The sequence below is a fragment of the Scophthalmus maximus genome, chromosome 9, assembly GCF_022379125.1.
Source record: "Scophthalmus maximus strain ysfricsl-2021 chromosome 9, ASM2237912v1, whole genome shotgun sequence".
Lineage (NCBI taxonomy): Eukaryota > Metazoa > Chordata > Actinopteri > Pleuronectiformes > Scophthalmidae > Scophthalmus > Scophthalmus maximus.
Genome location: NC_061523.1, coordinates 14,764,205 through 14,786,500, shown reverse-complemented (window position 1 = coordinate 14,786,500; position 22,296 = coordinate 14,764,205). Strand labels below are relative to the sequence as shown.

The 22,296-nt window shown below is 42.8% G+C and overlaps 1 protein-coding gene and 1 long non-coding RNA gene across 3 annotated transcripts in view; both read left to right on the top strand.

Annotated features, from left to right (window-relative positions):
- Positions 1 to 6,810, top strand: part of tsc22d3 (TSC22 domain family, member 3) — a 31,679-nt gene extending 24,869 nt beyond the window's left edge. The window contains exons 1-3 of one of the 2 annotated variants that reach the window (XM_035648956.2): positions 2,899 to 3,256; positions 3,824 to 3,875; positions 5,072 to 6,810. In XM_035648956.2, the coding sequence (XP_035504849.1) occupies positions 3,132 to 3,256; positions 3,824 to 3,875; positions 5,072 to 5,332 (438 nt within the window). In that variant the 5' untranslated portion in view covers positions 2,899 to 3,131 and the 3' untranslated portion in view covers positions 5,333 to 6,810. Of the gene's footprint in view, positions 1 to 2,898; positions 3,257 to 3,823; positions 3,876 to 5,071 lie in introns of those variants that run through there. The other variant, XM_035648955.2, reaches the window with a different exon arrangement.
- Positions 6,811 to 12,553: 5,743 nt separating this feature from the next.
- On the top strand, positions 12,554 to 18,868 carry LOC118319881. The gene is made up of 3 exons (XR_004796148.2): positions 12,554 to 13,195; positions 17,086 to 17,147; positions 18,208 to 18,868. It is a non-coding gene; the product is annotated as an uncharacterized LOC118319881 (long non-coding RNA).
- The last annotated feature ends 3,428 nt before the right edge of the window (positions 18,869 to 22,296 follow it).

Below are 22,296 nucleotides of genomic sequence, written 5' to 3'. Positions count from 1 at the left end.
GCTCAGGCTTGTTAGGCCAAGCCAAAGTCAGCCCTTCCAGTCTGAATGTTTGGTTATGTAACAAACCTCCCTTTTCTCCAAAAGAAAAAAAAAAAAAGTACCAATGACCTTGGTTTAGTACACAGAGCCCAGAAAGGGCCTTGGGTCATTTATTCTCATTTTAAATCCATTTGCACTTTCAGAATGGAAAACTAATTCCCCACTATGTCGTAAGTTAAAAATGTGTGGACTTTATTCATGCAAATGTATTGTGTTACTTTGAGAGAATAGGGCCAATGTTCTTCATGAGACTCAACTGAAAAAAAAAAGGATTTGGGGTTTGAATTTTTTAATGACTAGCTGATAATGTTCGACACATCACCGCCGAAAAAAATTATGTTGCACTCGAGGCTCTGTTAGAAATTTAAGAGGCTTATTATCAGTATTGAATCAGATGATCGTAACAACAAAAAGGGAACATAATGTGACAGCTGAGACGTGCTGAGCAATGGCAGTGTAGCTAATAAAACCTGCACGGACGCCTCGGTGAAAACAAGGTCGATTGCTCAAAAGCAGTCACTATCAGTCCTCGATGGAAGAGAGGGAGAGGAAACATGGCAGCAGCTATGTTTCCCTCTGGCTGTGCCTCCGTCTGTGCCTTCTGTGGTCCGGCGTTACACCACAAATTGTTTATTGCACTTGTGCACGAGGCATGTGCAAGCTTTCGTCACATGCTGCAACATGCAAGTTCAAAAGATGATCTGAGGTGCAAGGGGTCATACAGCGGAGAAGGGTGCCTCAGTTTTTGCAGCCGGGCTGTTTTTTTCTGAATGCCAGTTCAGTGAATGGATAGCCTGGTGGTTTTTCACAACAAATACACGTCTGCGTTACCTAAGGCTACCCTTGACTGCATTGTGGTTCACATGAAAAAAAAGGGCGAAGCAGTCAGTAATAAGAACAGTATCACAGATGTGTGATAAATATATAAATAAATGGACAAACAAATACAAGAACAAAATGAATAATGACACATCCTTGAGTGTCCTTGGAGAATTTCCCACACGTTCTCCAAGCAGCACAAACAACCTGTGTTTGCCGGAACTGCGAAATGATTGAGCCAGGAAAAGTTTTATGGAAAATTCCTTGGCGAACTGAGCAGTGTCCAGGAACAGAGCGGAACATTGTCCACTGCCGGCCCGGGAATGTTACCTTCTCACCACTAGAGGCCGGTAGAGTTCAGATATGCACCGGGGGGGAAATTTACAGGTAGAGCAGGTGGAAAAGTACCCTCGCATTCGAGGGCCACTTATATATGCACACTTGCTCATGTGTGTGCATGGAGCAGGACATTCCGTTATCGCATGTTCTGTAACAAATCTACAAAACAATGAATGATGGGGGCAACATGTTGTTGTCACAAGAATAACTGTAAAAGAAACAAAACATAGGCAGTTTGCAGACTATTTTCAGTTTGTAAAAGTTTTCAGTTGAGAATAAAATTCAATTAATACAGAACATCTGAAACTTTCACTTTCTAAAAGTAAGTTTAGTTTAGTTTTAACAAACACACAACACACAACCTTGTGTTATGCGACATTTTAATTGATTTCATCTTTTAACACAAGTGACTAATTTGTGCAGATCAATAGACTGGTTAGAAATGTTCTGTGGGCTGTTGTGATGTTTATTGCCATGAGTACGGCTGAGTTTCGGTCTGTGGGTTAAATGCTGAAACTAAGGCAGAGCAAAGGTTCAGAAGCAGGACATACGTAGGGCTGCATTCAAATGCTCCCCAGAAAAGCTCGTTATTTCGAGAATCACTTTTGTTTACCAAAAAAACAGATAAAAATGCATTGCTATATTAATTGCTCAACTTAGTTTGGTTTGGTTTATAAATTAAGTGGTTGCGAGGTGTGCATTGCAGAATGAAGATGAAAGGCGACATGTCTTAGCTGACTGATGATAAAGTTATTTTATCTCGAATCATAATAACAATCTAACATACTATCAAACAAGAGCCCATCTACTTATGTCAATTTTGTATGTATAATCTGTAACATGTGTTTGTACAGTGCAGAGATTAATATGATATCATAACTGACAAAAGAATTCCATTGCATTTAAAATATGCAATTTCAAGTAGGGCTGCAACTAACGATTATTTTCATAATCGATTAATGTGTTGATTATTATTAAGTTGTTTGGTCTTTAAAATGTGGACCGTGTTTCCCAAACCACAAGATGATGTTTTGTTTTTGCCACACACCAAATATATTTGATTACTGTCATAGAGGAGAAAAGAAACCAGAAAATATTCACATTTAAGAGGCAGAATTTTGACTCTTTTTTTCACAAAACTACTGATTAATTGATTATCAAAATAGTTGGGCGATTCATTTAGCAATCGATTACTAATCGATTAACTGTTACAGCTCTAATTTCAAGTGAAAGTAATTCCCCCCCCCCTGCAAATTACAGCAGTTCTTGTGAAATGAATGCATTGCCCGTGAATGATGTGTGCATAGTTGCATGTTGCACATGGATTGCATCATGGTTCATGGCTTCATGAGTTACATTTTAATCTTTATTTTGTGCAATAGCGTCAACGGAGAGTAAAAATAAAATAAAAATCTAAAGTAAATTTAAACCGGAAAGAATGGGCTTTCGTGAGCTACTTCAGTAGTAGCAAGTGACCCTTCTCCCTCTGGGTTTATTATATGAAATGTGTGTGTGTGTGTGTGTGTGTGTGTGTGTGTGTGTGTGTGTGTAACTTGCAGGTCAATTTTTTATTATGCCTCAAATTTTTCCTACGGCACGGGAAGGCACCGCGGAGCCTGCCCCGCCAACCTCCCGCGCTCAGACTAATGTATGCGCGCGTCATATGACGTCAGCGGGGCCAGCCGTATAAATAGTTGCCGGTGGCGGAAATATCCTCCAGACAGTCGCTCGTGCAAACCGGCGAAGCTTTGTACACCCCCGACACAGCACCGCGTCAGCCCTCCGCTGCGAGTCAGTGCGTCGCTACCACAGACGAAACGAAAGAAGGAAAACAAGAAAGAAATACTAAGCAATATAAACCCGGATACGCAGTCGGTGAACAACCAGTCGCAAACGTGGCGAGAAGTATAATCCGGACGAGTGTGGTCCTGAACATGAGCACGGAGATGTTCGCCAAAACGCCAATGGAGGTGGCCGTGTACCAGCTGCACAACTTCTCCATCTCCTTCTTCTCCTCGCTGCTCGGGGGAGACGTCGTGTCGGTCAAACTTGACAACAGGTAAAAAACAACAACAACAAAAACAACCCGCGATGTGCAAGTCGTCGAGGCGGAGTTTTTTTCCGTAATCGCCATTTCGTCGTAAAAAAAAAGAAAAAAGAAAAGAAAGAAAAACAATCTACACCGAGCCTCAGGGGCTTGTCGTTCCCCTGCGGGCCTCTCTATCTAATACATTTTATATATATACACGTGTGCGATGTGTCATTTCGTTTGTGTTTTACAAACTAGTCTGCTCCGCGCTGCTTCTGTAAGCTCCTACTGCTTGTTTGGACCTTGAACGTCTCTGAGGCAAAGGCTCTAACGGACCAACGTGCAGTTTTGTACTCTTACTAAAACAACAACAACAACAACAACAACAACAACCTAGACAATAAAGTAGATAAACAGCTGGACGAACTGTTTTTTCCCCTTTCTGTTTTTTGCAAAGCTTGTGCGTTTCACCGTGGTGGAGCGGGGAATCCAGGAAGCAGCGTCGTGTCGTACGAGTTGGCAGAGTTATTGATATTGATCGTGGATATGAACAGTTGATTCATGGTGTCTCTCTCTCTCTGCTCTTTTTTCTTGCAGTGCCTCTGGTGCTAGCGTTGTGGCCATCGACAACAAGATCGAACAGGCAATGGTAAGCTGAGACAACACACACACACACACACACACACACACACACACACACACACACACACACACACTCATGATAATAATAATACATTTTATTTATAGAGCACTTTTCATTGTTAAAAGCTGGATATGTTCCATCTGCATGAATAGAGGTTCCACTGTGCAGTACTTGTATGTCTTTGGAAACAAATTTCTACAAATGCACAAAACAGTATTTAGCAATGAGCTCATGCTTAAAATCATATTGATTGAACCTGTGACCTACTACACGACCCCTTTGTCGTACTAAAAGATGGTTATTAGTAGATTGGTAATAACTCATAACCCACTCCTCCCAAAATGCCACTGTACTTCTGCACAAACTCGGCTCTCTATGAATTGTGAAGGCGGCACATGACACAAAAAATTTAAATAATGAGGTCCTGTCTGACATAACTGTTGAAACAGCCTTGTCCAATAGAGCTGCAACAGTTAATCGATTAGTAACCAATTACTAAATTAATCGACAACTATTTTGATAATTGATTAATCGGTTCAGGTAGTTTTTATGGATAAAAGGTCAAAAATCTCTGATTTCAGCTTCTTCAGTGTGAATATTTTCTGGTTTCTTTGCTCCTCTGTGACAGTAAACTGAATATCTTTGGTGTGTGGATGAAACAAAACATCATCTTGGAGTTTTGGGAAACACGATCAACATTTTTCACCATTTAATGACGAACGAAACTCAATTCAATTGAGAAAATAATCGTCAGATTAATCGATTAAGAAAATAATCGTTAATGGCAGCGCTAGTGTCAAAGTTGCATCGTGTGCACTTTACTGTAAAGAAAATGAAAAAGGGAGTCGTGCACATTAACAGACAAAACAGTAGATGTGCTGAATTAATGCATTTATTTGATGATTCAAAAACACACAATACTGCAGAGCAGTCATTACATACATTAACAGCTCATCATGGCTTATTTCCATTGTGTTGCTCTGGGACACTTAACACGGGACAAAATAAACACCAAACAACAACTAGGTGAAGAACCTACAGCAAACTTCCCTGGGATAGCTCATCCTTGTTTCGGCACATGCATGAGATATGCAGACCAAGCAGATCGGCCTATAGTCTATAGTAGATTCCACTTGTTTTTCCACTTGTTTTTGCATCTAAACTGATCCATCTCTCTCTCTCTCTCTCCTGTGTCACGACAGGATCTCGTCAAGAACCACTTGATGTACGCCGTGCGCGAGGAGGTGGAGATCCTCAAAGAGCAGATCAAGGAGCTGGCGGAGAAGAACAACCAGCTCGAGCGGGAGAACTACCTGCTGAAGAACTTGGCCAGTCCAGAGCAGATGGAGAAGTTCCAGTCTCGCATTCCGGCGGACGCGCTGGATAATCAGAGTGGCCAGGGGGCCCCGGACCAGCACCAGCACCAGCAGACCTGCAACTACAGCACTGGCTCTGCTGTGTAAGTGGCTCTGCCTTGGGGCGGGCAGAGCCACTGTCTCCTTACAGTAATGGACCTCCATTTTGAATGAAAGTGTTGCAAATTTGTCCCCTGAGAACCCCTTCGCGAAGGGTGAAGCATCGGGGCTGTAAATGATCGATGGGACTCAAAACGAACTGCTGACCCTGATAAGCACAAAACCAGAACTTGAATGCGCTCTGACTGGTGCGGCGTCGGGCTTGTCCTCTGATTCCGTCCAACTCTTTGACGCTGTCTCGCTTCTGTAGACAAAAGCGCTAAGAATAGAGCGGGCTGACTAGTCACCGACGAGCGCTCGCTTCGAGACAGAGGGGAGGGGGTTATTCCCTGCCTAACCGAAACCCTCCCAACAATCACCCTTTGCACTATAGAGGGGGGGGGGGTGAAGAGGAGGTGTTGACTGGGCTGGCCCTGCAGGTGCTAACTTGGGACAGCGTAGGGGAAGACTGCTCCCCTGCTCACCCAGAGGAGACCCCAGAGGAGACCCCAGAGGGGACGGTCCTCCAAGTCTCGACAAGAAACAGAACCCCATCGTGCAGTTTTAGTCTGGTCTCCGAATACAAGTTTCAAGGACTCCCAGCAGCACATTTCAGCCACACAACAAGGATTTTTCTGTACCTCCAATGTATTACTCACGTGTTCGTGTACATTTTTGTTCATGCCTAACAAGAATAATCAACAGGATAAGCTACAGCAGGAGAGGTGGAGGTCAGTGCAGAGCTGGTGGTCGCTGCTGTGGGCCGATCTGTCTGCTGTAATGATTCAGATCGTGTAATCTTGTATCGTCTGCAGTTGGGGCTTGCTGCTTTACGGGGGGAAACTAATTCTGCTATCTCTACTGTTTTTTGTTTGTGATTCTAAACAAAAATCAGTTGTCGTAAAATAGGAGCATTGTACAGTGGTCTTAACAGATTTTATATATACAGTACTGGAGCGCCAGGCATATCTGCCCACCTTGTTTGCCTAGCTCTTTATAGTAAAAGGAAAGCTATAATGTACATGAGGCGGTAATGTCTTGAGCTGAACGTAGATTGTGAGAAAGTAATTCTCGCTGCAGATGCACTCCTGATTTTTAAAAAAAATTTTTAGCAGCGTCGTCCAGAAACTGGTCCGATTTTTTTTTTTTGCTCAGTTGCCAACTTGAAAACGATGGCATCACAACAGTGCCTGTCGGAAGTAAGAGTGGAACCCGTTCCAAAATTCAACTCTGTTGTTGTTTTCTAGCTACCAAAGACTTTGCCTTTCCTTTTTTTCTTTTTTTTTCCCCTTCAACAACAACAGAGGCTGAGCAAACCAGGACCATGTGTGAGACTTCACAGGGAGAAGTTTTTGTTTGTAGCTAGCGCGAAGAGTTTCTATGTGTTTTGTAAAGGTAACGGTGTTGTTGCTGTACAGTATCCTTAAAACGGTTGTGTTTGGATACAACTGCACATTTGCAATAAACCTTATGTTTACATAATACAACCCACTGACACTGTCTTTTGTTCATCCCATGCACAACACAAACCCCCATTGGATCAGGAGATTGATCCTGAAAAAGAGATCTATACTTTAGAATCTGGCACCTATGGACGTCCTTCAGAGCAAGATGACTGGAGGGAAGGAAAACAAACGTGATTTTACAGAAACATGGAATTAATGAGTGATCTAAACAATGAACCTAGTTTGTTCTTCAATAATGACTTTTGGATTAGGAGTTATGATTATTCACTGGACACTTCCCGACGCCAAATGCACAAATACACTGACCTTAAAGCAGAGAACCACAGACATGAGACCTGTCTAACTGTTTTTTTCCCCTTCATGGTGTTTTGAAGTTTATATATTCTTAAGCAATGGAGGAATGTGTTCACTGGAAAACCAGTCAGGGGAGAGGGATGAGACGTCCGCGACAACACCCAGGATGATTACATTTTTCTGCCGCTTTCAACACAGTGTTATTCCTCCCATTTGAATTTCAGCATAAACCTAAAGTCCGCTCGTGGATGTAACCTTGCTTTGTTACATGTTGGAGCATCTCCGCCGACAAAAACCCTCTTTGAATGTGCACTGATTTCCATTCAATCCGCAAGATGTGTATAAGGTCGGTGTGACGAGGGAGGGATTTGTAAACTGCAGCGCGAGCCTTGTGGCCAGCTGCAGGTTTGTGCTGAAGACAGAACTTCAGCAGGTTTGTGCTGAAGTTCTGTCAGACAAAAGTTCTGTCAATTCAGCACTTCGGATGTACGAAAGACGTGAGTGATTTAAGAAAGAAAAAAAAAAAGGTTGGTATGAGTAGGTACACAAATTTCCAAAGTCAAAAACAGGGTGACCACAAATGACAGTGAAGTAATAATAGCTGGTTGCAAGTGGATTGGAATCTACCAGATGGGAAAAAAACCCCTCTAGGAGCATTTCCCTTCAGACAGATTGGCAGCCAGTCAGTGCAGCTTGTGTGTAACTAGATACGTTCTGGTTTTCCTGGTGCAGAGACCAGGCTCACAGGAATCTGTCGCTGAGAGGAGAGAGAGACTCGGCTCGGGCCCAGAACCACCATCACAGATCAAGTAGCACCAGAGTAAACACAGCGTCTCGCCCATTACTCTCCTTAGCACATGAAACACGTGGTCTCCCCCGGTGCTTTGTGTCACAACAGCTGATTCCATGTGAACTCGCCGGCACCGGGTCAATATATGCATTCTGCCATTTGATTAGTGGCAGGATGGATGCGCGGCGATGTTGACCGGAGCGGACACCTTGTTTAATGTGGCCAAGAGGAGAGGGACAGGTGTTTATTGGCTCTTTTGCACAAGATAATTAGAGACGGTCTGGATGCTTCCTGTCCACGTACCTGGGCACACTTGTGCATGTCAACGAAGAGAGCCCCGCAGATCAATCGTACCTGTGCTGCAAGGGCCAATGCAGCCTCGCACACAGAGGGAAATTCATCTGGCACTTAATGGTCAGCACGCCATGGACTCAGGAGCCTCAGCAAAAGTCTGAAGACAATTAGGAATTTGGCCTGATCACTATTTACATTTGCTCTTTCTGTTATTCCAGTTTGGAAATGGTTTAACAGCCAAATGTTTATTACTTCAGTCCATTTGGCTTTTTTTTTTTTTATTTGAAGATGATTCACCATGAGTCCAGTCCTCAACAGAGGCCAAATCAGGAAAATACATACTTGTGTCTTTGCCAGCATTTTGTTTTCTGTTTCATTGACCTTTTGTTTATTTGTTCCCTTTAGTTAAATCTAGGGGGAAAAAGAAAAAAAAAATGTGAAGATGGTGTTCCGTTACACTGACTGACAATGCAGTGTACACGATCTGCTGCTGCTGCTCTCACGTCTTCGTAACACGACGGACGAGAAACACACTGAATGGGTCATCCATTTCAATTTTGAAATCATATATCAACCATCGATCTCAGCCCGGGTTAAAAGCTCACCGGCTCACGTGTCGAATGTGTTCGCGCTCCTTTATTTGTTAATGAGTGAAGACTTGCATCACTTCTTGCTCTTCCGCCGGACTCAACAGGCAGTAACACACCGAGGAACACTGAGCCAAGGCGTCCGTGATTCCTCATCCCTTTCCAAAAAAGTGCAGTTAAATATTAAAGGTGTGGGAAGAGCCGTAGGTGTGGAATTAAACTTCAGATTGGAGTTTGCTCGGAACCAGGAGGCCGAGAGCCAACAGTTTGTGTTGGATTAACCACGGTTATGCAATGAAACAAGAAACCGAAAACCGAGAACATCTGTGTCGGATGGAAATTCAGCGATTGAGCTGGAATAAGCGAGCGCCGCCTCAGTGTGGTTTGGTTTTTTGGCGTGCAGGGGGAATCGTTTCGTCCGACTGCTTTTAACACGCGGACTAACACAGCGGCACATTCATCAAGTCGACGTTGAACATTGTAGCTGACGGAAAGAAGAAACAAGTAGACGTTTGCTTTGTGTTGTGCAGTGTCATGCACTGCTTCATCCTGTGACTTGAACAAAGAGTCACTGTTTTCCGCTTTTTCTCTAAAGGATCATAGCTACAGGGACACAACGCTTTACACAACTTGAAAACACGACGTAGTTGATGTCTTCCTTCGCATTGCTTTATTTTATTTGTTTATTTTTTTTTCTGATTTTGTGCAATGTGTCCCTCTTTTAAACGGGATGCCAAAAAGAACATGGGTTGCAGGAAAGACAGGCTTGTTGCCGCCTTTGTGTCCTATTAATACTTGCGATACCTAATGCATTTTATTTCATATTTAATCTGCATGATTATCAGACACATAACCTGGTCAATCTGATTTCATTTTTGCTGTCCGGTCATGAGTCATGACCGTGTGCCAGATGTGCGTCAGCCCACAAGACGCTTGGCGGACAAATGTACAAAGTCGAGTCACACGCGGACTGAGCTGTCGCACCACAGACGGATCATGGCTGCGCCTTGAATCATACATAGTCAAGTTTAATCCTCGACTGAGCTATTTATATCGGACGTAGCTGTGTCTGTCCTGCATTTGACAATCTTTAACTTATCTTGACCAGTGGAAATGAGGTCAGAGGGTCAAGGGCTTCGCTCCAAGATAGAAAAGTGTTTGCTCTTTGTTTGCCAAGAGCCATGACACAGTTATTGAACTTGCATGCTAAAATGGCAGTTGAACAATATTTGTGATAAGTGAGCAGCATTACTGACGCTGTTTGGAAGATGACACTGTTGACCCCTGTGGATTCTGAGCGCACACCAGGGAGCCTGTGGGTCTGGAGTCTGTCCTGATTCTGGAAACGAGCTCTAAAATTTCAAGTGTTCATCAAAGAGCTTGAACTTAATCCAAGCTGCTGGTCGGATTTATCACATTTACTCAGATCTAGTTAGACTCTGTCTGTCTATATTCTTCGATTAACTTTTTTACATTATAGGATATGAAAATGAACATGAAAACTGCATGTGATTGACAGATTAAAGACAGCTAAATCGAAACAAATCAGTTGTCATTTTGGTGACTTGTGTCTCTGCTACTGCGAGTGGTCACTTGAAAACCTCTTGTCAGTCAAGGCGGTGTCAGCTGCGTTTGTGTCCCAAAAGATCAGAGCCTCTTTGGGAATGTGGCCAACTCAGTACATCTTATTCATGAAGACAAAAGGTCAGGTCAGTCACTGGTTTCGGATTTACGGTCATACCCCAGTTCGTGGCACCGCTGCACAGCAAGAGCCAGCACATATTTAAGGCCCCGCAGCCCCCCGCCCCGACATGTGACACGTAGGGTCGAAGGGGAGGTGAAAATGTAACCCGCAGAGGTCACTGATCACAAGATTGTGTAAAAATGGATGAACACTATTCGGGTTTCTTCGCAATAATCCATACATTGAATTAATAACACCAGGATTGTCTACTTCTGCTATGAAAACCAAGAGAATTTGGGGAAAGTTTGTCTTCTATTATGGATACTGACACAAGCTGTAAGAATGAAAGGGAACATGCATGTTGAGTTTTTTTGTTGCAACACTTAAAAAACGAGGGCGGTTCATGAGGCTTCAGTGAAATGCACAAAGACAGCGAGGGAGCTCACAGTGAGTCGAGTTCATGGCAGCTCTTTTACGGTCATATTACCTGCTACCACAAATACGGGTTCAACAGTTTTTTGGTTTGTGTTTGGAAACGACTATGCAACTTTCCCTCCTCCATTGCGGCCTATGTGTGTGTTTGTGTGCCCTTTTGTGAGGTACACATCCTCCATCCTCTGTTCTGTGCTGCCGGTGGGCTGCAGGAAGTCCAAGATGTAAACAGAGAAGGAAATGAACTCCAGACGACCTTGGGAATAGGTTTCACTTACAATTCCTTTTCGGGCAATCGTGCGCAAATGATAAAAACCCCCACAACTGTTTAGTTAGTTGACAACGTGTGATAAAACTGTCCAGTAAATATGAAAAGATCAAAAAAAAACCATTCACAGTTCATGGGAGACTTTTGGATTATAAAATATGCCCGCATAATTTGAGAAATTTGAACCCATGTCTGTCGTGCATTACACCTTGTTGACATCAACGCACGGTTCTCGGATAGAGGTTTAGTCTCAACAACTTTTTGAGAAGTGCTGTGGGGCGGAGATGGCTGGGCGGCCACAGCAGCAAGTCATGTGAGGAACAAGGTATGAAAATCAGAATACGGAAACAAATGAGGATGCGGGGGAAAAACTTAAACAGCAAATGAAAATATACAGACGATATAATGGGAAACTAGCAGAGTAGCAGGCCCTACAGATGCTGCTGTGATGTAAGGCCCATACTGTATTGGAACTACTGCTCCCTCATTTCATTTGCTCGAACATGTTTTGGGACAGAAGGTCTCTCATGCGTTGTGTAAATGTTTTAACGCTTAATACTTAATTACGAACCACAAATTACATGTGTTGAAAATGACATTCTTCTCTCTTTGATTTGCACAGTGGCTCATGTATCCTTCCATCAATCCAAGATGACATTAGATGGGGGGGGGGGGGGGGGGGTTACAACCTGGAAAGGGGGCCAGCCAATCGCAGGGCTGACGCAGCTGTTTTAATGTTCGCAAAGTTTGGGTCCGGACGCTTTCCAGAGTTTGCCTTTCACATATGACAAACGCAGCAGGGGACTGTACGCGTCAAATGCGTTCACAGGGTGCTGGCAGGAAAGGTTCTGGAAAACGCCATACTATTTGTGGACTATTTGTGGACATTTCATATCTGAATGTAATTCAGAGTATTAACCATTTACACTAGTCAAAATGTCGTCCATGAATAATGTGAATTACACTTTCAAAACTCTAATTCTAGTAGAAAAATCTTTCTACAACACTAAAGCAGTAGACACCAACTGTTCATAGCAGGAAAAACACTGTGACAAGTAATGACACTTACCATTGCTCCTTTCCAGTGACGTGTCAGTGAGCCAGGTCCCTCCCGTGCATCTCGCTCACCAAAATAACCCAGTCGTCGTTCGTGATGTCGATAATTACACCTGCACTTTTTTCTTCTTCATGACACGTCAGAAGGGGTGACAGACTTTCAGAGGAGGGTCTTTGTGATGCCAGAGAGTTCATTAAATACAGAACAATAATGTGGGGGAGGGGGAAATGATAATCGGGCTTCCTCATAGTTTAAGTCTGCTGCTTGAATTCCTGCGATCCAGCAGAATGTGGCATGGCTGAACCGAATGAGCCAAGCCACAGAGATAAGACCAATGTTTACTCGACGTCTGGGAAAATAGTTTGCGTTAGGCTCTGTGTTTTTGAGAAACCCCATTGTGCAACTTGACACAGGTTGGAGTCGGAGAGTATTATCGTTGCTAGCCTTTGTCACAGTCACACAATTTTCCTCGTTGCTCGTGAAATCATTTGAGGAATGCTCATGACGTGAGTGTGTATGAAACATGATCCCCAAGTGGACTTCTCTAATGTTAATAAGAAAGCAGCTTTAAGATATGTACCCAGTGTGTCACCTGAGCGTCTGTAGATTCCTGCGCTCTCGCGGATAAAATGTGTTTGTAAGAGTCGTGTCAGATTACAGTCTTGTGAGCGTTTACGGTTTACACATGGGTTTTCTCAGATATTCACAAGGTTAATGTTGTGGCGAGAAGAACAGTGCCTTTCGACTTCTCAACTCAGCTTGCTCATATAAGTGTCAATACTACCTCGAATCTGTGGCCGTGCCCTTTGTTGGTGAAACAGAAATGTGCGTGGGCCGGCCGGCAGGAAAGAAAGTGGCTCAACAGGCTGAGGATCGACCGTGTCGCAGAACAAATGTTTCACTTTCTTCTTTCCAGTCTTTATCTCAGGTGGATCTGACGGGTTGACACCCCGAAATGGAACCTGGGGCAAACCAGATGATCCCAGAACGTTGCGCAATGGTGAGTCAGACAAATATATAGATGTATGAATAGAATATGAAAATAAAGACTTCATGTTATGTTATCCTGTTTGATCTGGTCTCGGGCCATGAGTGAAGCCGACGGAGGCCATGCTGTTCTTACTGTCCCCACTGTAATGCAATTTTTTAAGCAATCAATTTTAAGGATGATTGCAGAGTACAAAACAGTGGAAAAATATTACACAACGTTATGAATGATATTTTCAGTTTTATTTAACCCAATTAAACATGTTAGTTATTTTAAAACTTTAACTTGATGTACTCTTATTTAAGTTGCACCAGTTGTTGTGCCAAGAAGGAATCATCCGTCGTGACCAGACAGCACACACAGTACAAAGTTAGACATGAATCATAATATTGGACCACACATCATTTCATCTGATAACCGAGCACATGTAATGATATTCTATAAGTGCACCCTGGGCCCCAGACCAAACAGAGCGGGTCTGAGGCGTCTTCAAAGTTCCCACCTGTCCCAATCCGACTTGCGTGTTGTGAGGCGGCCTCCTCGGAGACCTTCCCTTTGGATGGCAGAACAGCGTGTTCCCTGATGGTTCATTGCCTTCCTGCGGTTTCTCCAGGGTTGTGAATTTTATGAGGTCTGCTTTACAGCCGCTCAACCTGTCCCCAGCTGTGTTGAGCTATTGTGGATCAGAAAGGATTGATAGCGGGCCAGATCTGTTTTGTTCCCATACTGCCAGTTGATGATTATGTTTTTTTCAAATTACAAGTCAGACGACCTCAGATTCTTTTTTTTCTCTTGTCTTTTTTTCTGCTGCTGTTGCATTCCAACAGTTATTCATCACAGATGCTGCTACTTCGAGGGCCAACAACAACTGATCTAAATTAAAGGTTTTTCTTGATTTTCAGGACCAGCCGAGAGATGAACCTTCTCTTTTGTTTTGCACGTTACACTTCAGACCTCACATCTGAGGAAAATAAAACCAGGATAAACGTGGAGATGACACGTGCACATTCGTACCTAAATGCACTACTTAATCTTAAGCTTGGTGCTGTGAAATACAGAGAGTAGGCCTTTTCAGCTTTTGTCATTTGAATCGCTGAACTGATCCCAATTTATTTCATACAGTATAAGAGCATAATGCCCTCATGAGTAAATTATCCTGTTATTCCAAATTGCACTTACATGATATGTCAGTTATTTATTTATTTATTTATTTTCATCCATTGCATTTACAGTTTTGCATTCATGGCCATATGAATTGACAATTATGGTTGTAAGATGGAATTTATTATAGAACATGTGCATTTTGAGAGGAATGTGTCACTGTCTGTTTTTGTTTATACTACAGTAGAAAATGTGCAAAAGCATTTCATTCAGTATTAGTGATAAACTGTGATAAATGAAACACATTAATCAACGACCGCATCGCTCAATTAATTTAAACAAATTTGCAGCTGCTAATTAAAAAATGATGAAAGCATGAGCAGGCAATACAATGAATTTGACACGACTGTAGTTCATGCAGGTGAGCTCCAACGTGTTCCAGCAGAGCAGTTCACACTTCATGTTTGTTACATTACTTGTTTTTTTGCCAGCCACAAAAAAAACACACTCATACACATTCACAACTTCAGCCCCAAGGGTAAAAGAACACGTTGACACACATTTAACTCTTTGACCCTGTGTTTCACACGATACCTCAAAGCAACTCTACTCATATTTCATATGTTCCAAGTGCAAATAAAGGATGTCTGTCGAAATATGGCGACAAAAACTTGGCAACAACGCCGCAAGTTAGTCACTGTCATAATTAATGAAAATTGCTTCAGTGTTTTAATAGAAATGCGGACTGTGTGCTCACGCTGGCAGTGTCATTTTTCAATCAAAAAAAGGACGTCCACAGCCTCTTTGAGGACATCATTTGTCATCTGGTGCTGACGGTGAGCTTTGAGGCTATGAGGTGTCGATACCCAGAGGAGGCACATCAGCAACGCAGCGTTCCCAGCTGCTCAGGTTTAGGCGACTGACAGTGTGAGAGGGGAAAAAAAAAAGAACAGACAAACAGATCACAAAGTGTTGGGTGGAGTGCGAGACGCTCCGGTTACAGCCCGGGTCGGTTGGATGTGACAGGGTTGCAGGCGAGAAGCACATCTTGTACATACTCCAAAAATTAAACCACACCTCACTGCACTGTCAAATGAGCACGGGTCAAATATGAGTTGAATCTGTCAAGAGGAGAGGGAGAGAAAGGAAAGCAATCATACTGATCTATTACTAGATGCTGGGGTGCAGTGTGCCACTTAAAAGACAAAGGGGTATTTGCAGGGAGAATACTATGTGAAGAATGTTGGTGAGTCAGCGACATAATTCCTGCTTCAGCAATACTGTCAGTGTGTTTCATCACTTCACCTTATTTATCATCACCGCTTATTCGGAGTTGTGGTCATCCCCTTACCCTCCCGGGAGACGTTTGTCGAGGTCCTGAACATTGTGATCTGATTCCTGGCATTCTTGGGGTCAAAGTTACAGATGATAAGGTTAAGAGTATAAACATAACCTGGCCCTGGATTTAGGAGTGTCACTCCGCTGAGTTGCATGGTAGACACACGGGAGAGGAGGTGGCATCACTGCTACCACATGGAACATGCCAGAGCTATAAGGAACGGGGAACACTTACACACACACACACACACACACACACACACACACACACACACACATCAAAAATAAACTGCTTTCTTCTACACGTGTGTTCAGCAGAAACACAAATGTCCCCAGGGCGGAGCACACACACACACACACACACACGTGTGAACACAGCAGTGCACACAAACAGACCGAGCTCTGCTGGAGCACATTCTCTTGCGCGCACACACTGAGACTAATGCAGTGGCTATGCAGAGAGGTCACCCACATGCAGCTCATCTTGCACTTCATCAGAAGATGACCTTCACCTCCCGACCTGTAGTTTGGAACATCAGAGAGGAACTCGTTCAACTCCGAACACAACCCCTTTGACTTAAGTGATGAGAGCGTGCTTAAGTATTTTGGGGCAATTAGCTATAGATATACCCTGTTCAGTTCAAAAAGAAAAGACAACGTGCCCCTGATAACATCGACCGCACAGAAAAAGTTATGTGGCCATGAGCTATAATTCAGTGAGGTGTGGTAGGATGCACTTCAGGGAAGCAACTTATGAAACTGGAACTACTGTAAAAAAAAAGGGGAAAAAACAAATGGTCTGTCTGTTCAAGTACACGACAAGTACACACACACACACACACACACACTGACACACAGTCACACAGCAGAGACGATTTACACTTAAACCAAGGGTTACAAAAACAGTGAGGTTGTTCCCCGTGGCACATTCTTCGCAGCTTCAGATCAGATAAAAATGGAAATTGCCGTGACAAAGTAGAGGACTCCGGGATTATTATGTGTCAGGGCACAGGCTGTTTTCGTGTGTATCAGCTGGCTGTCACGCACTCTGCACGCAAGCCAACAGTCACACCTACCGTTCATGGTGACAGACAACTCAAAGCTGCGACCTGGTGTCGATGGGCTTCTCGAGCAGCATCCATCTCATAGACTCTCTTCAGATTGGCATAACCTACAGGAACTTTTCAATAGTACAACAATCAAATCACACTAGCATTTTCTTTAGGTAGGCTCCTTGACTTATTGTAAGTTATGCATTGGATAATGTGCAACATTCATGCAGTGCAATCTAGCCCCTAAAAATATACATAACATTAATCATAATTGATAATATAAAAAGTAGCTAATTTTAATAATACCTGATGCACATGCGCAGTTCACTGATACCTACACTTAGGCACTCATTGAAAACATGGTGTGATCTATTATGAATTTGTCTTGACACTTCGTAAATATATCCACAGAAATAACCTGGGGCCCGAGTAATGAATTTGGACCGTCAAGCCGGGGCCCAAGTGACAGCTGAGTATGAGAACCTGATATGAGATGAAATATATACTGCCTGAGAGTTTGTGAGTGTATCAGCACTCACTGTACGTACTGAACAAGTTGGACGGGGATGCCCTTTCCGTGTTTCAGAGCAGGAAAACTGTGTGTTTGCTTTTCTGTATAATCATCCTTAACCCAGAACTCTTATTCAACGAAGTGTAAAAGAAAAATCCTATGTGCAGAATGTGACTGTATTATTTAAATCCTGCTATGAAAATTAAAACAAAATGTCATAACGCATCATATGAATGCGGAAGTTGAGATCACAAATATTCAGCTTAAAGTCGAGCATCTACTATATACACCTTACCGTTTATGACACAATTTATGCCAGGAAGTACTGGCACATTCTTTTAAGTTATCAGAAAAAAAGGTTTTCCAGGTGGCAGTCAAATAGAGAAGATTCCATTGGATGATGGAAGGTCAGATGGGATGGAGGGAGACTACGTGCAAGGTCACATCTTTTCCTGTGTCTTTTACCTGTCAGCAGAGGCAGCGTGCGTATCTGTTTTCGTGGCAACATTAAGCCACAATAAAGGTTTTACCATAAAGTGAGCCAATGACGCGGTTGCTTTTCCTGTTGTGTCAACAGCGTGCGTGAAATCAAGCATTTTTCATTGAAGCCACACTGTTTTTTTTTTTCTTTCTTGGGCGAGGCTCTGGATTTAGGGTTAGACACAATATTAGGTTTGGGATGTGGAGGTCAAACAATATCTTAGGCAAACAATACCAAAAACAATATCTTTCCCATGTGTCTCATAGCAGGCATAAGTGGAATTCATATTCTTACATAAGACAGGTTTTTCATTTTTGACTTGTCATGCACGGAAAGTGCAGTATCCTCCTATTCCATAACACTACTGAAACCATTCCCCAGAGGACATAACATTTGTTGATTCAGCATCAAGTGTCTCTTCCTTTTTCCCTCTTTCAGCTCACTATATTCTATCCCTCCCATTAGAGTCAAAGCTGAGTTAAGTCTTTTGTGTCCACTGCCTCCAGACAGATGATACTTTTTTTCCCCTTTCTATTTTCAGAGTTGTCGATGTCCTAAAGTGATTTCATTCATTCAAAACAACCCCATTTCCAAGTCAGCTGAACACTAGACAGAAACCATTCTGGGGGAAGGGCATTCAAATCAGCGAGTTCCACGAAGCCAATCAGAAGGGAGCGTGAGCCGTGGCCGAGCCTGTGTTGCATAACCGAGCAGACAGAGGCCAGAGCAGAGACTGTCTCGCTCTGCAGACTCAACAGCCTTCACACGCAACACTCCCCGACCAAGTGTGTGTATATATTAGGTCTTGCATACTTTGCTTTGCTTCCCAGACTGAACTGTGCCGGAGCATGCAGATGTAATAACTTCTCAGGAATATGCTCTCAAAAACAAAAACAAAAATCAACTTTACCTAAATGTATTTTGTTGACCACTGATATATTTTATGTGTTAGAATCCTGCAAATAATAACGAAATGCTTTCCATATTAAGTTCAGCAAGAAACGATTTTAGTCAGTGATGATGATGTGCACATTAATGATCACAAAAGAATATGACGCTAAAAACCTTGTGTTGTGTATTTCATGAAAAAGACAAAAAAGTAAATAAATATATAACAATTGCATTCACAGATTATCATTATGATCATATCAGAGAAAAAACAGTTAACTTTTTTCTCTCCAAATCCTATTACAGCATGTTCTAAAATGTGCAAAAAGTGCCACGTTTATCCAAGGTAGTGGGACAAAGTTCTTAAATCAAGGGAATATGCCCTGGGAACCATGCAGGATGTTTTCCACACTGCTTGTTTCAGCTAAACCCAAATGACATAGATAATAACTAAGGAAACTGAGCTATTCAATCTCACTCTCTGCTTCAATGTTCCATGTTCAGGAACATGAAATTATTGAATTATTTACACTAAACCTCAGGGAATGCTGGTACAGGGTCCAGCTCCCTGTGACTGAAAGGAATAAGCACATACAGAAGTTGAATAAATAATTAAACTGGATAAACTCTAATGCTGAAATATAAGATGCTTCGGTAGATGGTTGACCTAATTGTTGGAACTCCTAGCTAAAGAGCAAACACTTAGCAATGATTACGTTGCCGATTTTTTACTTAGCAGGTAGTTATTACCTAACTCGGGTTTCAACCCAAATATTCACACTATTCAGCAGTGGCGTTTTAATTGAAGGGCATACTGTAGTGCGTGGTATCATTCCTTTATCATTTACAATAAGTGTGAGATTAAGTGAAAACATTGGAGAGCCGCCAACTGGAATCCAGCCCAAATATATTAAATGACCATGCTCGAGGTATTCCCTGCTCTCTGTGAGTCTGAGCTGAGCGTTCAACAAAGAAAACAGAACCAAGGTATGTCAGGTTCATGTTCGGGATTAAAAACAGGGGCTCTGGTTTGCTGTGCAGCAGAAGAAAAAAAAATACATGTAATGGAAGAGTACAATGGCTGTTAATGTTCTCCAAGGATAAGGGTTTGTCTGGGCAGAGTCAAACAAGGTCAAGGAAATGGGCCCACATTTTTCTCAGTGGCCCACACAGGTTTTGGGAAATGTTTTTACATAGACCGTTCTTATTGCACTTCCTAGAAAAAAGCTTGATCAACAGGCCCGTTACAGCCTGAGGAAAACTGTTCGTGTTCTGCTATGAACAAACAGCAACCTTTCAACCGGGACGCTTTGTAGTCCTGTTATTTCCTGCTATCTGAGCACAAAAGGTTCTCACTGCGTTACAGTGATGAAAATAAACAGAGGAAAGATTTGAAATCCTCCTGGCTGCTCCCTCGGCTGCAGCGTGGGACTCACAAAGCACTGTCTCAGGTTTGACTCGGCGTCTTCAAGGAGTTTGCTCAGGGAAAGCTATTCTGGCTCAACGACAACACAAACATGCTCTCCCTCTCTCGCCTTTCCCTCTCACAGGGATTGCGGGGCTGCACGTTGGACAGAAGGGGATCACCAGCCAACTTCAGAATCATTTCCTCTCAGTTGTCAAAGCGCACTGAGGAGTGGGTTAACTACCCTACAGTTGGGGCGGCGCTAGCTATTTCCTGTATCTGTTTGAGCCACTGCCTCTGACAGTGATACCAAAGCAGAATGTGACGTGATCATCTTAAACAGCTTTAAAGGAGCATTTCAACATTTTGGCGGATTATAATAACTAATTTACCTTCCATGAGCTACAGGTAACAGGCAGTAACAACTCACGTGTTGCCAATGACCAACAAGCACTTCTAAGGTTCACCAATTATCATCTTTGTTCTTTTCTGTCCCGAAACCAAAAGTGTAAAAACAAGTTGTGGTTTTTACGAGGGGGCTCTGTCCTGAACTATCTCTTGACTGGAAGGAGTGACTTCTTGGAGTTTCTCCTGGAAACCACATGACAGCAAATCCCCAAAAAGGTTGGATTACTCCTTTATGGTCCAAATTAATTTTCAGTTCTATGATTAATGGAGCATGGAATGCCAATGACCACAATTTCAATTTCCTTGGCAGTTCCACATTTGAGATTAAGTTGTCCTCTCTATGTAAGACAACAAAACCAACACAACTACTTGTTGTTAGTTTTATCTTTATATGAAATGAGCAGTAGAGATGCTTGGGATTGTGGGGAGAGAGGGAGATGGACGTGACATACACCAGTGGTCCCCTGGCCAGGAGTCCTAACCATGGATATTTTTCCCTTCTGTGCAGCCACCTAAGTATTAGGCCATGAGGATGCCCCATTTATTATCAAACCATAGTTGTATTGTTGCTCTATCAGAACTTTTCTGTCCGTCTGGTTTGTTTTCTTTGTCCCCATACTGAAGATACTGAACCCCAAATTGTCCCCGATGCTTCTCGGAGCAGCATTTGTGAGAGAATGTAGTAATCTATCCATTTGATGTGCTTCAGCTGCACTGACATGACACAGTCTGACACTAGGGAGATTGTGGACTCCATACAGACCCGCTGAATGTGTTAACTCTGGAAAGAATGAATCCAGAAGGAGAGCCCAGGATAAACTTTTAGCCTTCCGTGAAGTTATGGCATGTGACTTTAGTGTTGGATCGACTGACCTACATTCATTCACATATTGCATCTGCAGACTAATCCCTGGCTCAGTCCGTGTGTTTTCAGGTCATGTGGATCACAGATGAGAGAGCATTCCAGCTGACCATCATTAGGTAAAACGTGCCTGAAGGGCGCCACTGCAGGGTGGACTGGGCGAGTGTATTTCTTCTGTATAGCACAAATACAATGGACAGATTAAGGTCGTGGTTGTGTAACTTGCTCTTTTTGTCTTGCTCCAGTGTCTCTGCACGAGTTCTTTATCCCGTTGCTCCGGTCATACTTTAAGTAAATCTAAAAGAAAACGTTATCATTTAAATTTAAGGCCTATGAATTCTCAGAGAAATAGTTTTTACAATGACCTTTTAAACACTGCCCCCAGACTATAATAACCGATTTACAAGAACAGAGGTCAGAATAGCACAGTGACCTGGAACTTTTCCTCCCAGGAACTCTTTTTTCAAGGAAATAAAAGGTTCCTGCAGACCGTTGTTTGCGTGCGTGTCCCTTGTGGTCTCAAGACCAGGGGAGATTACGCAAATTAGCCTGCTGACGTGTACAACTGGGATAAAATCAGGGACTTTTCGGAGGGTGCGAAAAGTTCCTTGTTTCTGGGGAAACACGGCTTTTCTTGTCTAACACTTTATACGTGACAACAGTGGTATGCCTGCGTAATTCTCTCTCTCTCTTCAGTCATAGTAGATAATCAATCACGTGTCATCAGATTTCCTGGGCATTCCATGCTATATAACATACAAATTGGAATGCACTGTATGTATTAACTTTCAGTGCATCAGATCAGGTTTTGAGAATAGTTTCAAACTATCAAGTTCATTTAATAAATAAAACAAAACATTTTGACTATGCTCCAGTTGATGGGTTTCACTGTGACCAGCAGCACGCGCTGACATGTAAGGGTCCGTTACCAATCGTTCAGCGTTTCTGTGCATAATCTGATCTGAAACTTGAAAGCGGATCAGAGCAAACTTCACTTCTTTCTAAGGCCGCGTGTAAGGCGCTAAAAAGTACTTATCACTCAAGATAAGTTCATTTGTGAACAACTT